Raw genomic sequence first — 18,771 nt, 5'->3', positions numbered from 1 at the left:
GAATGAGTATTAAGTTAAATAAAACTGTTGTAATATTGTTTTAGCAATAAGACCGCCTTTTGTACTTTATAAATGTAATGTATAATTATATATATTATTTTTAAGTAGTGCAATAAAGAGTAAATAAATAAAACCCATTAATTAGCTTATCTTATATTCTTATATGGGGTTAGCTAAAGCCGTTGCACGGCGACCCATCGGGATCTTTTATACCTTCCCCTGCCTTATACTATCTTTTCATAGATCCTATTTGTTACACGCGATTTAAGATACCTGTAGTCCCCTGGCTCTGGATTAGCCTTCCCAGTAGACTCATACGCATACTTGCCAACGAATAGCAGTTGCAGATCAAGTGTTCTATGGATTCCGATTACTCACCGTACAGTTTGCACAATGTATCCGAAGATAGATCCATCTTGTATAGTATATGCTTTACTAGCATATGTCCAGTTAAAGCACACAATATGAGTCTTGCCGGTTGTCTGCCACCGCTGTAGATGAGTTTATCCCAGTCCTCAGCATTGTCATTTAAAAAAAATTTTAGTATGTAAATCCCATTAAGCGAGAGTCAAACTCTTTTTCTTTAAATGAATATTTATAAACGTCTTGTAAAACAATAACTTTGAAGTGTATAATCTAAACCTACTTATAATTATTTAGTATCGTTAACATAGTTGTAAAATTAATATCATATCATAGTCCCATAGCGATGTCCCAGTAAAATCAATATAATAAGTTTTGGCAACACTGTTCGTACGTGAGATCGTAGATTGTGGGACACTATAACAGATTCACTTCACTACCACGAGTTCTAATCAAGCTTCTTAATAAAGTTATACAATGAAAGAACAAAATGCTATCTCTGCAAATCAAAAAACGAAAGGAGGTTATGTCTCAGATACCTTATAATAAAAAAAAAGAAAAAACAATAAACCCTGTAGACCTTGCTTTTGACTATTACTTGTCAACATATTTTTATTTTGATAGATCATGTACTAAGCTCTTTCTCGATCATGAATACCATAGATATATGAGTACCACAGACTTACTATTACATACTATTAACTATTAAAATTAGTGGTACATGATCCATCTTTTTTTTTTCTTTTCATAATTATTCATAACCAGTGCATATGCAAGAGACGAGTTCTAAAAATAAAAGGGACAAGAGATATAATAATGTGCAAAAGTGACACTAACTAAAATTTTGTTATTATCCAAATGTCCTAAATTTAAATTAGGCCTTTATTTTAGACGACGATAAGAGAACAAAAATAAAACCATAATTCCAAATTCAATAGAAAGCACTTGAAAATATTAAATAAATTAATATTAATAAATTATTGCTCGCTTACTAATAAATATTACTACAATTAGTCTAGCAAATTAAAAAAAAAATACAGATTTTCTACTCTATTTATTCTAAACTACTCGAGCGATAGACTTATAAACTCCTCCAAAAGGTCAAATGTATCACAATTTTTCTATATCTATAAAAAGGGAGACGACCAGAGGGAGACTTTGTACAAAAGTCGATTGCTTGGGTACCTCTGTCCCATTCGTGTTACAACTGTGAAGCAGTTGTGTTTGCATGGCTGTGTTTCGGTTTGAAGGGTGAGATATGGCGTGAATTTACTGGGTACAGAGGAATAATACCTGAGTCCTCAAGAATGGCAACGCATGGGGAGTATCACGGGCGAAACAGTATACTCTGTTATGTCCATAGTACTGCTCATGTCTATAGGCAACGGTTACCACTTTTCATCAGGTGAGCCGTCAGCTTGTTTGTCATTCTAAGTTGCATAAAAAAAAACCTTAATGCGGACTATCAGTCCTATTGCTAGCAATATACCCTGTCAGATCACCCTTCCCGTGGTCCCCTGGAAACCATCGTGCTTAATTCCAGATGTATTCATCACGAACTTAGCCAGGTAACTTAGCCAAGTTACCTGCCTTTTCATTTTCACCTATCATTCCTCATTGGTGCCCCGCCAGCGTATACCAATAACGCAGACGGAGTTACTATTCCATTTTCGTCATTAAAAAACAATCTATGAATACAATCTCTTAATTTTTTAAGTTCGATATGGAAATTCTTTAAAATCATATACAAATCAATTTAACCCCTAGATTTGATATTTATTAGGCAGGCGTAAGGGTTACCATTCCAATATCATCCATTACAAAAAAAAAAAAAACAACTTTAAAAAAGAGCAAAATGTATCTTCATCTAACGAGCTTCCAAGTTCTCGCCATAAAAAACCACCGGTACAAATTATCCGGCTATCCCCCTGTAAATGTTAATGAAACGCTATAACTCAGCGGAACTGAGTCATTTTAATTTGAACGCAAAGTTTGTTAAGCCCAAGTGATATTTTTGCTGAATATTCGCGGAATATACGTATGCAAGGAATTTTAATTAAATCTCACTAAATCTCTCTCTTTTACATGTATGTATAAAGTATTGTACATTCCTTGATTTGTCGTGTGTGCCCCGACATAGTATAGGCCACCCCTTCCTTTCAGGTGGGTGTAGTAAAAGGTGACTAAGATAAGATGAGGGATGGGCAGCAGCATCCCTCTTGAAAGCCTAAGGTTGCCAATCCGCCTTCCAAACGGACAACTACTGACAAAATGCCACAATGGGGAGGCTTATGTTCAGCAGTGGACAGTTAAAGGCTGATATGATGATGATGATGATGTAGTAAAAGTATTTGACGTAGTTTCAAAAAATGATCAATTTTTTGTGTGTGTGAAGATGCGTTTCTCAATATTGAGTTCTATTATTGTGGTAGTTGTTTGTATCTATTAAAAACTTACTACTGTAATCTTTTGGAGGAAACAATAAAAAGTACCTGTCTATCTATTTTGATTTATGATAATTCCTTAAATTATATTGTAAGCAAAATGACAGTTTGTTCTATAAATGTCACCTTTTAAAAGATCTGTATAATTGTAAGAGAGCGTTTTGAAAACATGCCTTTTTTAAACAAATTTTTCTCGAAGAATTTGTAACGAGATTCTGAGTTATACGTATATATCTATTATGTGCTATTAGTACTCCGTCTTAATATTATTGGTCCATAGGTTTATTATATACAGACACTATGTCTTATTTTATATCTGTGACACACATACTTCGATGTTACGTATGTTACGACAGCCTATTACAAATAAGGCTTTATTTGTGTGTTCACTGTTCTCTCTTGTAACTAATATAACATGAAAGAAACAATTAAACAATCAACAAATTGTATGTAACATATATTTTAACACAACCGAGTGATAGTTCATATAATTCTGTTTATAAAAAAAAAATACCATATTTAAAATTCGTATCCCAAAAAAAATTCAATTGTGGACCCGTTATTTTGATCTAAAAAATAAATTACTAAACCAATTTGGAAAAAAATTATACGGGACTAATTTGTAAACATAGCATATTCAGATAAAAAAAGAATTTTCCAAATCGGTTTACAATTGACGGTGTTATGAGGTAACAAATATTTAAAAAAATACAACTGAATTGAGACCCTAAGGCAAAAAGCCGGCAAAAGCCCCTAGCTTCGTAAGGGGTCTCTTGAGGATCCTTATAAAAATACACTGCCATCGATGCGGACATTATGTACGTATGTTACGATCAAACCGACGACAAAGATGAAGCCCAAATGGAAAAACGCTATTTTAAACTGTGCGCTGCATTAAATCAGCACTCTCATCATCAATACTCTTCCATCAACAAGCACATTTGCTATTTCAAACCAATACCCATTTAAAGGTATGGAAAAAATCTCGCCGAAATTTAAAATCTTCACAAAAATGTTAGTGTTCCATTTGCTTTAAATATTTTAAATTTTGTTTTTTATTAAATTTAAATTATTATAAATAAAAAAGTTTTCATATGTTTTTATTAAAGTTGGTTAAAAAGGTTCAATTTCTGTATTTACATATTTTATTGATTCCTTTTTTAATTGGGTTTTTTTATAACATAACGTAACATCAAAGAAATTGCAGATGTGTCGCCGGATTTTTATATGCTAACAATCCAATACACTTAAATTTTATGGTACATTTGAAAATATATAGTTACGTGTTCTAACAGCAAAGCTTTCAGTTATGGTCTAAAGTTTAAGAGGTTTGGCCCCCTCTGAATCATCATGTCCATGTCCACCATGTCATGGAACATTTTGTGCTACTCATCCACTGTCTTGCCATATCTAGGAACGATATTTGAGCTAACAAAATTTTTCATGCATCCACCAAATTGTTTATACTCTCTCCATCCATGCAAGAGATTTGAGGTCATCACTCCTTGTAATTGTTTATATTTATAATAAGTTTACTATTGTAATCTTTTGTATTTATTTATCGTTCTACACTGCATTTGCCACACGGAGTCGCCACTTAAGAATCCTCTCTCTCTGTATAATAATCCTAAATATGCTAATGTCTCTGACAAAAATCAATACCATTTACACCACGCGCCACGTCCTTTTTTTGCAAACTTTAATGACTAGCAGACTTTTATAAGGATTTCTAGAAAAAGCAAGAAAAATAGTGTCCGATTTCAAAACGTACGTAATCTAAATTGGAAAATGCAAAAGTTTGCTCATATCAATGATTGGATTTCAAAAGGAAGCTTGGAAACGTTTTCGAATAATCGAGAAATTTTCTTTTTACATTTCTCTTTCAACATTGTACTTAATAAAGCAACAATTAAGATTCAATTTCCACTGTGTGTCTGGTAGTTGATGGACATGAAGCGTACACAAGAAAAAGTAAGAAATGACAATATTTGCATACTAAATAAACTCATCAGGATATAGCGACGCGTTTCCAGCTGTTATTTAGATGATAATTTGCTGTTGTGAAGAACGATTAATGTGCATAATTCACAAGTCCGTGCCTAATCAACATGGTAAATATATAAGAATTTAATAACTTTCAGTCTTTCTTAATATTAATATAATAGTATATTCATTTATTTTAACATTTATTATATAAGTAGGTAGATATTATATGTATTTATAGTGTATGTATTTATGTAATATTTTATTATATATTTTAATATTTTATTTAATTGTATATTTGTTTATGTATTAATAAATGTAGCACTTCAGCTGCCCGCTAACGAAATGCTTTCACACTGTATTGGGTTGACTGGTTGAGATCTCTGTCAGAGATAAATACATTATTTTATATGTAACTTACAAGTGCAATAAAGAATATATATATAAATGTGAAAGAGGGTTTGTTTGTTTGTTTCTTTTTGACGCCTTAATGACTTAACCTATTACTATGAAATTTGTACATACTACCCTTTTATCCCGATCCGTGAACATCTCCTGAACCCACAGACGAAGTCGCAAGTAAAAACTAACTAATCAGGGGGAGAAGAGATTGTTAAGAATAGGGATTAGCAGACTCATTGTTAGCAATACACCCTGTCAGGTCGACCTCCTCACGGTTCCCCCTGAAAACTATCGTATTCTATTCCTGATGAATTCATCACAATAGGCTGACTGACCTGCCTTTTCATTCTCACCTATCATCTGGTGCCCCGCCAGCATGTACCGTTATTTTATTAATTTATTTATTTTTATTTTATTTATTAGGCGTTAGCACATCATCCATTAAAAGAGAACTAAGTAATCTAATAAATTAATACAGTACCTATTATTCCAATACTTGATATTGATACCATTGATTAGAATTAATTATTTCAACCTTCGATATGAACCATAAATTAAGGATTTTTCCCGCGGTACCATCAACTAATCCCATAGACCACAGACAATAAAGTATCATAATAAGTAGTACATACAATAATACATTTATTATTATATGTCTATGTCTAATCCATATGTCTATTTAGTTTGTCAATCATATAACCTTAGCCTTAGATTACATAGATAATATTCATATAAATACTTCGAGAAAAGCGGTTCAACTTTTTCATATAATTTTGCTTGATAAATAATTATGAGTGTTCCTCTTTATACTTTCGTAAAAACTCTTTTTATTTATTAAATAATTAAATATAAATACGTCAAGATACATTATGTACGTAAGTAAATAGAACATTTATAAAAAAAAACGAATCACCTATTTTGACAATTAGCTGACAAAAAGTTGACCTATATTTGAAACTCGATGCTCTATCTATATAATATAAGTTAATAATGTGGAGTATTAGTGTCATTGCTAGCAATATACCCTGTCAGGTCGACTTCCACGTGGATCCCCCTGGAAACCATCATGCTGAATTCTAGACGTATTTATCACAGTGGGCTAACTGACCTGCCTTTTCGTCCTCACCTATCATCCCTCACTGCGCTAACGGTAGGCTACTATACGGTAGGCCTATACGCTGGGATACCATTTCATTTTCATACATTGACCGGCCTTTTCATTCTCACCTATCATCTGGTGCCCTGCCAGCATATACCGTTAGCACAGGCAAAATTGCCATTTCATTATCATACATAAAAAAACCTCAACTACTTCCCTCACTGGTACGTCAGCGTATACCGATAGCTCAGGCTGGTTTACCATCCCATTTTCATTCATCATAAAAATCTAAGACTGACAATTAGTATTATTAGTGCCATAATAAACATACTATCGATTAAATGTACGAGCACAGAAAATATATCATATTGATTACTTAATCGATACTTTTTAATGACGTTCATTTATAATGTATAAAATTGAATAGAAGCCACAAGTCGTTCTAATCCAGTGCTGCCAGATTAGACATTTTCGCCTTCTAGGCTATCTTGAAAAGTGTCGGGGCGACCAAAAACTGCAATTGGTGACTAGTCGCTATTCGAGCTATCTTAGAAGAAAATTGACGAATATAGGCTGTAAAGAACATTTGTAGAGAAATTATGATAGTTTTGGCAATTTCATGTAGCTTTAAGAAAACCCTAATAGAAAAGATAACAAGTTGTGAAATGTATTTACCGAAGTATCTACACATATAATAGCACACAAATTATCTTTATTCCTTCTGAGAGGAAGCCTTAATACCAAAACGTTCAGTTTGTATCGAATACTAATTTACCTAATTTGTCATTTCACTACTACTAATGCCGATTTTTATGATTTCGTACTAATATGATAGAAAAGAATTCTTATGTAGTCTATGACTATTCATCTCTCACAGCTGTTTATCTCAGCAACTAGTACTGCTATCGACTTAAAATTTGGCATAGTTTTAAATATCTTTAGCACACTTTTCAAAAGAAGAAATTAAAATATGTTTGACTTGGTTTGAGTAACGCTTTGGGTATCCAAAATTTCAAAATAATTAAATCTATTATTCTATTCTATTATTTTTATACCATGTAGTTTTTGACTAATGACCAAAAACCGTTGTGTTTGTAAATTGTCTTGCTTATTTCCTATATTGTATAATGCAAATAAAGTATACTCATTCATTTAATATAGTAATTTACGCGATTTTAATCCATATTTCAATAAAAATAAATAAATTTATTTTTATTGCAATATGGATGCGACTTTAGTCTACTTAAAAGTCAAATTTTTATCATTTAGCAATTCCGATCCATTATATCTGGCAACACTACTCTAATCTGTCATTACAACACAGATTAGTTAGAGAGACTTTGTTGCTACAGAACTTAAAATAGTCCTTTTGTGATATTGTACAATTGTTATTCGTTCTGAATAATAAGTTAACGTATAAATGAATATTTTTACGTTTAATTCTTGGTAGGTAGGTATTTAATGTAAACAATTTGACTTTTGTAGATACATACAAAGCTTAGGTATTTACAACTGTCAATTTAATCTTATCAACAAAAAGTTTTTTATTTATTTTACACGTACTTATCATCAAAATTTATAATGTATAGTTGGAGATACACGCTTCGCGTCGCTTTAATAAATCATAACAGTGCTGTAAAAAATATACAATTATTAAAAATCCAAAATAGAAGTGGTTCTACAATGTCTGAAAAATTCAAGTTACCTGCACGGTACGGCACTGGAGACAAAAGTGTCTGGTGAGTTCCATTTATTTATGTTTATTAATTTTTAAATTACGCTCGAAAGTACGATTATTGTTCTCAAAATTCGAGGTTATTATTAATTCTAGTGTCCTAAGAATTAAATTAAAAAGAGCTTGATCCTTAAATCCTAGGCCACATACTGATCAAAAGTACTAACAATTGAAACCGGGGCAACACACAAAATAATGTCATATAATAAACAAAAAAAACCTCTTCACAGAACCTATGCAATGACCTTATATAAAGGGAAATTTTCATGACATTGATGAATGGTCCTGAATCCATTATGAAAAAATACATATATTTTTTTAATAGTGCCATTAATACATCTCAACTCCTACAAACAACCCGTAAACATAAACACTGGCAAAGGAAGGGGATTGGAAGTCTATTTGTAGCAATATATCTGCCATGTCAGATAGAAAACAACCACAACCACATTACCTAGAATGCCCATTAATAGATGGATAATAGATAACTCCAAATTCTAAAAAGACAATTATTTAAATTTAAATATGATCTCCACAGTCTGTTTCAGTAGATCTAAGATATAAAGATTGAAATTAAGATAAAATTGTATTGTATAATTGTAACTGGACAATTTCTGTGCATGGGAGATATTTAAGAAAAGTTAATATGAGGGTCTTAATAAAAGTGGAAATAGTTATTTTTAGATTTTGTCCGTCTATGTATTTATTCTGAGAGTGTGTTTCAAAATAAATGCTAACAAAGTAATGAGAAAATGCAGGTACCTATTCTGTAAATGAAATATATACAAATAAAAATTAATTAAATGATTGAATCAAAACAATAAAAAGTTCTCAATTTTTTATTTTTTTTTTTTATTTATTAATTGATTTTTTATTTATCTAATTATTTGTCCATTTACATATTCATTAGGTTTTTTCCATATAGATCATAAGTATGTAATATTATCATACTATTAAAAGAATAAACTTTATAGGGTGGAGTACATTGCACTAGCTTCAGAATACAAACCAGCTGTGAACCTTGGACAGGGGTTCCCCGACTATCATGCACCAGAACATGTCACTAAAGCTCTTGCTGAAATCACCACTGGTGATAATCCATTGCTGAACCAGTATACCAGGGGTTATGTGAGTACCAAATTATAATATATTTCCTATATAGGCCATAAGATATGGTTGTTTTCGGCATAACTAATTGCAAATTTCTTTCTTTACTGTTATTTTTTTGGATGACCAAAGAGTAGACATGGGTAACACTGTGCTACACAATGCAATTTCTTGAACTCACTGCACAGTGCTGAATGTGTCAATTCACATCTTTAAAATTAGTTGGCATACAGCACAGTATTGAGAAAAAAAATGTGGTTGGAGAAATTAGGGTAATTTTTTGGACTTGTGGCTAATCATGCAAAAATATATAAATGCACTGAAATCACTATAATATAACAGGTGCCTTTGTTAATTTTCTTTCAAATGTATCTCCAGGATATTACTGCTATAACTAATTTACTGCATTTAATTACTCAATTTTTTCCCCATATTGAAAAACATTTTTTTTTTCAGGGTCACCCAAGACTAGTGCAGAACTTAGCAAAATTATACTCGCCATTAGTAGGAAAACAAATAGATCCATTAAATGAAATATTGGTTGGCAGTGGAGCGTATGAAGCTTTATTCTCTGCCATTTTAGGTAATATGATATATTCCGGAGCAATATTTTACACTCCATAAAAATAATGTTTATTTTCTATCTAACACCATACTAACATACAGTCTAACTTCTTGCCAGTTAAAAAAAATAGTAATATGCATAAGTGACGAAAAATATGTGTGTGATTTTGCTTTCTTGATTTAATTTTTACAATGACACAATTTCAGGTCACGTGGACAATGGTGATGAGGTGATTGTCATCGAGCCATTCTTCGATTGCTACGACTATATGATAAAATTCGCTGGTGGCATCCCTAAATTTATTGCTTTACAACCTGTAAGTCACACATTTTTTTTTTCTTTATATATATATAATATCAAAATGAAATAGATATCCGACTCTAATATACAATGACGGATTAGTCCCATAGAGCGATCTCTTAAAATCCACTTTTGAGAAGCTGAAAGAAAACTAGAATGTTCTAGGGTTGTATGACTAAAGATAAAACTTAAGCTAAGTAAAATGAAGCATATTATTCCATATTCCATATATATATATATATATATATATATATATATATATATATATATATATATATATATATATATGTAAATAGTAATAATAGTAACCTACACATATAACTACATAAATGTTTTACTACATTTAATAAATGTTAAATTATGGATCTAGGCAGCTGGTAGCTAGGTACTTTTAATCATGTATTATTATCTATCGTGGTACTTTGCATAATGGACTATCATTATTGACAGAACAAGATGGAATATCTGTCTTCTATTACGCTGTCGGTGTTATGTGGCCTTCATTCAGTTTCTTGATAACGATGATTCCTTACGATGCGGTGATACTCGCGTCCGATTTGAATAATATTGCCCTTGTTAGGGTTGTCAAATAGATAGATATATCGTTTATTTGTTTGTTACTAATCACACACAACATGTACATAAGAATAGATAATACATAAAACAACATAAGATTTACCATCTCTACCAAGCAGTTAACGAATTTTGCTAAAAATAAAAATAATGAAAATCTATACTAATATAATAAAGCGAAAGAGTTTGTTTGTTTAAACGCCTTTTAGAATTACGTCGAGTCAAGTCGGATTTGAAAAAATCTTTCAACTTTTAATAGCAAATTTTTTTAGGAAGCTTACAGGCTTTTAATATCACGATACGACCACGGGCCAAGCCGCGGTAAACTTATTGTTTATATTTATAATAAGTTTACTATTGTAATCTTTTAGAAGAAACAATAAAGAGTATCTATCTATCTATCAGCTAGTAATATATATTCTCCATTATAATTTAAGATTGACTCTAACCACTACCTCATCAGATAATCAAGCACAATTACCTACCTAACTAGCTACTTTTATCTTAAGCCGCGGGATATCGTTAAGGTAACACATATGATCTATGAAATGATGGTATAAGGTAGGGGGAAACACAAAAGATCCCAATGGGCCGACGTGCAACGGCTTAACTGACCCCATATGCGAATATAAGATAAGATACCTAACTAGCTATTAGTTTACGAAGGGTGATAGGGAGAGTAAGGTAAAAATTATTATTATTCGTAGGTCCCCGAGCTTCCATCTTGGACCACATCATCGGTTTTCATCAGCTGAGATCGTGATCAATCGCAGGGCTCTTCAGTAGTAAAAAAAATTACCGAATGTCTAACTATAATGTATATACCATCCTTTATACCACTTTTCAAACAAAATAAAGCTATTTGTATTTTTGTAACAAGTTGGCAACCCTATTGACGTAATAAAGAAGTATGCACACATTAATTTACTACTTGACAAGAGCTACACACAAAAACAACAAACTTAAGTCACGTCTTATCATTCATTGTTTTACAATCGCGTACACTGGTTTTTCATATCAAACCCGACACTGTATTAATAGAAATATGCCGTTTAACAAACGGGGTTATCATATAAGTGTAATGAACTTGCGCCTTGTGTAGTGATATGCACAATCTAGGCTGATCGGCCTCCTACACACATATCCGTATATTTGATAAATACATACTTTTTGTTCTCTTCATAAAGTTACAGTAGAAGGTTAACATGCAGTAGAAAATTAAGCAGAAACAAAAATTACAAAAAAAATGTATCACCAAAGGGAGACTTTGTACAAAAGTCGATTGCTTGAGTACCTCTGTCCCATTCGTGTTTCAACCGTGAAACAGTTGTGTTTGCATAGCTGTGTTTCGGTTTGAAGGGTGGGATATGTCATGAATTTACAGGGTACAGAGGAATAACATCTGAGCCCTCAGGAATGGCAACGCATGGGAGGTATCATGGGCGAAACAGTATACTCTGTTATGTCCATGGTACTGCTCATGTCTCTAGGCGACGGTTACCACATTCCATCAGGTGGGCCGTCAGCTTTTTTGCCATTCTAAGTTGTATAAAAAAAAAGTAATTTCGTAATTTCCATGGTACTGCTCATTATCATAGGCAACGGTTATCACTTTCCATCAGATAGTTTGCCTTTAAAGAAAGATATTATATTCTTCCAGAGAACGAATAAAAGTGACATAACCTCAGCAGACTGGGTCCTTGATGAGAAAGAACTGCGCTCACTCTTCAACCCTCGCACCAAAATGATAATCCTCAACACCCCCCACAACCCGCTTGGCAAAGTTTTCACACAGCAAGAATTGGAACTGATCGCGGACTTGTGCAAGAAACACAATGTGCTCTGTCTCTCCGATGAAGTTTATGAATGGATGGTGTTCAAACCACATAAACATATCAGAATAGGTAAGCTTTTGTTTCTTTTTCTATATATTAGGTCAAGGGAAGTCGTGGAAGAACTGAAAATCCTGTCTGGGAAAAGGGATTGCTAGTAATGGGCTCTAACAGCCCTGTTGCTAGCAATTTCACCAGTCAGGTGTCCTCTGAAAACCATTTTGTTTAATGTCTGGTAAATTGCCATAATAAGCCAACACTTATTTCAAATAGTGCATGTAATATTAATTCAAGTATTAGTGGGACATAGGGGCAGATTCTGAGGCGGCTATTTCTCTATTTAACCAAATATTTTAATTTGATAATTTCGCGAAATTCCTGTTTTATGAACCATCACAACATAAACTTATGAAAATGTTGACTTAAATCTATTTCACAAAATGAATTCATATTGGTCCTACAATAAAGATTTCGCTGTAATATAAAATTGAAATTTTAATTTTAATATATAGGTTTAGATAATGGCGCCTCAAAATTGACCCCATTATTGTATGTATATATATTCTTTATTACACTTGTAAGTTACATATGGTGTAATGCATTTAAAAATGTCGTGAGCAAGGGTGGACTTTTCTCTGACAGAGATCTCTTCCAGTCAACCCAATACAGTGAGAAAGCATGCCGTTAGCGGGCAGCTGAAGTGCTACAACTATTAATATTTAGAATACATAAATACATATATTTATTGTGTCTGCTTTACTTTAGTGAGCCTTTTTAGTTCCGTTCGATGAATTGTGTGTAATTATTTTTAAGCGAGGTTTTTCCAAGGGCTACCTAATCTCTTAATGGTAACTTATTTTTAACGCTTAAAAATAATTTTAGCTCTCACACTCATTGTGATAGCGACGCAAGTTATTATAAGCATTACTAAGTATCACAATGGGTTTTGTGATCATAATGGTTCATAAAAAGAGAGGTAAAGAGGTTTCTTCAGAGTCGGCAACGCGCACGTAATGGGCCTGGTACTGCAGGCATAAATAGGATACGGTAATCGCTTACCATCAGGTGGGCCGTATGCTTGTTTGCTATCTGTTATATAAAATAAGCGACTCCTAATAGGAGAAAGTTTTTAATTTATCTCTAGGTTTGAACGGTGGGATATGGCGTGAATTTACAGGGTACAGAGGAATAACACCTGAGTCCTCAGGAATGGCAACGCATGGGGGGTATCATGGGCGAAACAGTATACACTGTTATGTCCATGGTACTGCTCATGTCTTACCACTTTCCATGAAGTGGGCCGTCAGCTTGTTTGCCATTCTAAATTGTATAAAAAAAGGAAAAAAAAGTTAGGAATTGGTGATATTTTAAAAGGGACGCTACCGCCCATCGGTGGACCATTAAGTTCCCTTAGTCGCTTCTAACGACAGCCACATTCATCACATTACGCACTATAATGTGATGTAATCGTAAAACCGCTAGTTTCTTATGAATCGCGCCGCGTGATAAATAGGTCTCATAATATCTAAGGTCACGTGTATCATGGGAACTTAATGGCATGACCTCCATTGTGATAGTTCAGTGTAATTACGCAGTCGTTTATTGGCAGCCTATTGTCAATTAAGAAAATTTAAATTGTCACTACTTTACCCGGCAAACGTCTTTGTACTCCCTACCGCCACCTGCCGGGTCCATATTTTATTATTTCAATAAAAACTATTCTGTCAAATTGGAGCAAACATATATTTAAAAGAATGGTTTAGAAGATTAGCATGAGCGAATAATGCGTCATTTTTTGTGTTACGATAAAGAAATTGTATTTCACAAAAAAAGAACCAACTTCAATTGTGGCAAAACTATACTACTGGACCGATTTTGATAAAACTTTTTTCAGATAAAAATTTTTTATTATTATTTCCGATGTTTTTCTTTGTAATTGATGAAATTGGAGTGGTAGCTTGGCCTGCACTATCAGTATCCCCCCCCCCCAACTTCGTAGTTGGAGCGACGGCCTCAATTGCACTGCAGAGAGTCAGAGGATGCAGGTAGCTCGGAACGGTTTCTTATGGCAGTCTGTGAGAGAGACCTATGTTCAGCAGTGATCAATTAACGTCTGATATGATGATGATGATGATGATATTAGATATGATTTTTTAATGGGTGAGAATGGAATGGTAGCCCCACTATTATTATACGCGCGCTATTAATATACGCTGTCGAGGCATCAATGAGATGATAGGTAAAGGTGAACAAGAATTAACCAAGGTTTCCAGAGGGAACAGCGTGGAGATCAACCTGATAGGGTATATTGCTAGCAATGGGGTTGTTGAACCCAATTACTAACAATCCCTTTCCCTCTATAGTTAATTTTGAACAGTATTTATGTTTATAAATCTACAGCCAGCCTGCCCGGGATGTGGGAGCGAACCATCACGATAGGGTCAGCGGGCAAGACCTTCTCCGTGACAGGATGGAAGATCGGCTGGGCGTACGGGCCCGCCAACTTGATGACGAATCTCCAAGTGGTGCATCAGAACTGCGTGTACACTTGCTGCACTCCTGTACAGGTAAATCATTGTGTATTGTATTAGCCATTAACTGTCCACTGCTCAAAATAGCCTTCCCCATAAAGGGGTTTTGCCAGTAGTTGCCACACTTGGCAGGCAGGTTGACAATGTGACAAAGTGATGTTTTAAGAGGGACGCTGGTGTCCAGCCCTCCACTGTAAAAGCTTCCTTAGTCGTCTCTTACGACACTCATGGGAATGGAAGGGCTTACTCTCTGCCGGGATCTACACGTTAAATAAATTATATTACAATTTTTTTTTAGTTCCATAGACAATCTTAAAAAACTACATTTTATTTCTTTGTCAAATCCGTCTATATCAAACATGTAGTTTGCAACAACTTTCTGCAACAACTGCTAGAACGGCGCAGGAAAATATGGTTCAAGTTTTACCTACATACTAGCTTTCGCCGCGTCTTCGACCGCGTGATCGCGATATGTTTATTAACTGAGATAAAAAGTAGCCTATAATCCTCTATTTCATATAATACATACATATATATATATATATATATCAAGTTTCATAGTGATTGATTCAGCCGTTAAGACGCTAAGAAGTAACAAATAAACTCACTTTCATGTTTATAATATAAGCAATGATTATAATGATCAATCTTGGGCCTATGGCCCCGATTTCACTATTTTACAAAAACTCTAATTTATTCTTATATATGATATAATATTTTCTTCATAAATTTCTATATATTCTGCGTAAATAAGTTTTTATAGCGTAATACTAGTGTTATTTAATTCCTTATAATTGTTACTTCATTTTTTCGCACTGTCTATGTTAAAGTAAATGCTGTGAATACCTATAATAGGTATGTGCATTAATATTGTATTATATTTAATGTTTGTTATACCTATATGTTATAATGCAATATACTGTTGGTGTTCCTTAAATAAATAAATAAATAATCTATTTCTCAAACTAGAATTCCCTGTAATATAGAATTACGAGAAACCAGACATTGACGGAGAATATATGGTTTCCATATTTGCCGTGAAAACGCCGGTGTTTTTCAGGGATAACCTAATTAGTTTTTCATAATAAGCCAACTAACCTTGCTAATGGCAAGGTCTTCAGCTATCTTTACTCGCTGGTTCGCTGGAGATTAGGATTCCATTATCATCAATCTAATAAAAAATATTGTCGCCACATCCTCTAGGAATAATTTAATTTAATTATTTTACAATATTCATTATCTAATTTATCGTTATTCTAACCGCAGGAAGCCGTAGCCCGCAGTTTCGAGTTTGAACTAGCTCGTTACAACTCACCAGAATGCTACTTCGTCTCATTGGCCCACGAGCTTCTCGCTAAAAGAGACTACCTTGTGAAGGTACTAAAGGAGAGCGGGTTCAAGCCTACAGTACCGGATGGTGGTTACTTCATTATTGCCGACTGGACTGATTTAGGTTAGTACATACGCCGATGCATCGTACATTGATATGGTAAGATGTGTCCAAATAGATAAATATACTTGAATGATAAATGGCCGTGTAGGTCCCGGTATAGAAAACACCATCCCTCCCTTTCCCGTAAGTGTCATAAGAGACCAATAACGAAACATGGTTCACCGAAAGCCGAGCGTGGCAACTACTAGTTAAAATACATATTTTAAACTACACCAGGGCCTCTAGACAAGTGGCAAGCGAATTCGACGATGGAATCGACATCGCTAGCGAGTCCGTGATATAGAATGAGATAGCAACACCGGGTGACTCATTCCAACTCACGAACTCGTTAGCAATGTCGATTCCATCGACGAATTCGCTTGCCACTTGTCTAGACCCAGTCCCTCTACATAAGTTACAAACTAATCCATCGATGGAATACGTCATCACAAGCGAGACCATGAAAAAGAATGAGACAACGATGTCCAATGTCTTTTTCCAATACATGGACTCGTGATAACGACTCCATTTATAGATTCGTTCACCACTTGCCTGAAGAGCTTGTATCTGTTTCAGAAAAGAAAATAGACCTAGTCTCCGAGAAGGATAAATATAAAGACTATCGATTCACGAAAAAGTTCGCGAAAGAGGCCGGGGTGCTGACTATACCGCCTAGTGCTTTTTACTCAGAGGAACATAAACACTTAGGAGAGAAATACGCCAGATTCTGCTTTATCAAGGTAATTTATTAAGATTTCTTTTTATGCAATATCGAATGACAAAAGAGCAGGTGACCCATCTGATGGAAAGGTGTTGTCGTTCTGTAGTCATGAATAGGGTTTGATTTAAAATTGTCTAAAATAAACATATAAATTAAAAGATACAACAATATGTATATATAGTATAGTAGTTACTGTAACTATATATTGGTACAATAAGGAATATATTAAATAGCTATTAGCCAATATCACTATATCAGGATGAGGCACCCAGTCAAAATGAATATAGATGTGGGTGATATCGATATAGATGATGACCTTTTTCCGCCATCAATATTCAGGGAATATTCAGTATATACATATCAAAGCGGTGCCGAGCTTTTTCAATAGGTAATATTAGAATGGCAATCCCTCCTGCTCTAATACATTGGCGGGGCACTAAAAGCCAATAATGATCGTACAGTTCTGCTAAAATTAAGTACAATTACAGGATTTATTGCTAGGAAATGGGTTGAGTCTCCATCACTAACAATTTCTTCTCCCCTACAGAACAAATATCACTTACCCATGCTTAGTCATAAGTACTACAACAATATGGTATGATATGCTTATGGCACTCTTCATATATTGCCATATAAAGTAAAATTACCTTAATTTTTTAACTATCTCGAAACGGTAACCTCATTTACCATCAGGCGGGCTGTATGCTTGTTTACAACCATAGTTGTATAAAAAAAATTTGATGATATATTCACAAATTCTGCAACTTAATTCACTATGAAATATCGATTTACTCCCATGTTTTATATTAAATTTGTCACAATTGAAGCAATATTATTGTATGTATTTTTACAGAAAGACGAGAATCTTGCTTTGACTGAGAAATTATTAAAAGAATGGAGCAGCAAGAAAACAGATCGCATACATTGAATGCAACTTGTGATAGTATATTTAAGGTGTCTCAGTAACAATACATATATATTAAACAGTAGAATCGATTCTGAAGCGCCATTTCTCTAAACGTATCATTCAAATTTCAATTTAATCTTTGTTCTAAGGACCAATCTAAATTGCTTATATATTTAAGTCGAAATTATTAATTTATTCTGGCCCATACATCAGCAATTTTGCGGAATTATCAAAATAAAATATTAAATTCAGAGATAGGTATAGAGGAATGCTAGCTTTAAATCGACTCCAATATCGAAATACTGATGTGGTAAATTTATTGAAGTCCGTGATAATGATTTTATATTTACCTAAAAAAAAAACAAATGACATACTTGAAGCGTTGCCTAAAGTAATTTATGAAACTTACGTTAATAAATATGTAATGCACTTTGTATAAAAAAATATTTATTTTATAACTTTGTCTATGCTACATAGAAAAAGTTATTTAGTTTTGTCTGTTATGCCTATTATTTCAATATATATAATACATATCTGAATCCGGATAAGTACTTGAAAACTTTTAAACTCATCATAGATCTCTAATTTATAACTATGGAGGTAAAAAATTATCATAAAAAGTTAACTATTAGAATAGTTGCCACATTAAATTATAAACCAGAGTGTATAATATATATTTTTATTATTGAACTGTAAAAATATTGATTCTAATGTAAATATTTTATGTATAAAAATAAATTTGTTATTGTTGTAACTGTGTATAATTTTCTACAATAT

The 18,771-nt window shown here is 33.3% G+C and overlaps 1 protein-coding gene across 2 annotated transcripts; it reads left to right on the top strand.

Annotated features, from left to right (window-relative positions):
- The first annotated feature begins 7,591 nt into the window (after positions 1–7,591).
- Positions 7,592–18,360, top strand: LOC113522496 (kynurenine aminotransferase). Of its 2 annotated transcripts, none has more exons than XM_026908191.3 (10): positions 7,592–7,737; positions 7,881–8,030; positions 9,001–9,154; positions 9,590–9,716; positions 9,905–10,014; positions 12,232–12,475; positions 14,804–14,970; positions 16,201–16,387; positions 16,943–17,106; positions 17,941–18,360. In XM_026908191.3, exons 1-10 carry the CDS (start codon positions 7,712–7,714, stop codon positions 18,013–18,015), a joined length of 1,404 nt encoding a protein of 467 aa, XP_026763992.2. In that variant the 5' UTR covers positions 7,592–7,711; the 3' UTR covers positions 18,016–18,360. The 2 variants fall into 2 exon arrangements, with proteins under 2 accessions (XP_026763992.2, XP_026763993.1); XM_026908192.3 differs by having other exon boundaries at positions 7,600–7,741.
- Positions 18,361–18,771: the final 411 nt, after the last annotated feature.

This window comes from Galleria mellonella, unplaced genomic scaffold (assembly GCF_026898425.1).
Source record: "Galleria mellonella isolate WM207_F2 unplaced genomic scaffold, CSIRO_AGI_GalMel_v1 utg515, whole genome shotgun sequence".
Classification (NCBI taxonomy): Eukaryota; Metazoa; Arthropoda; class Insecta; order Lepidoptera; family Pyralidae; genus Galleria; species Galleria mellonella.
Note: the sequence above shows the minus strand (reverse complement) of the source record. Positions and strands in the feature narration are given on the sequence as shown.

What these genes read in the sequence shown, in the direction of transcription:
- LOC113522496 (XM_026908191.3), top strand. Translation starts at nt 7,712, where the DNA reads ATGAATATTTTTACGTTTAATTCTTG. An exon ending in CTTGCTGCACTCCTGTACAG is followed by an intron (nt 14,971 to 16,200) that starts GTAAATCATTGT and finishes TTCTAACCGCAG; the next exon opens with GAAGCCGTAGCCCGCAGTTT. An exon ending in TGCCGACTGGACTGATTTAG is followed by an intron (nt 16,388 to 16,942) that starts GTTAGTACATAC and finishes TATCTGTTTCAG; the next exon opens with AAAAGAAAATAGACCTAGTC.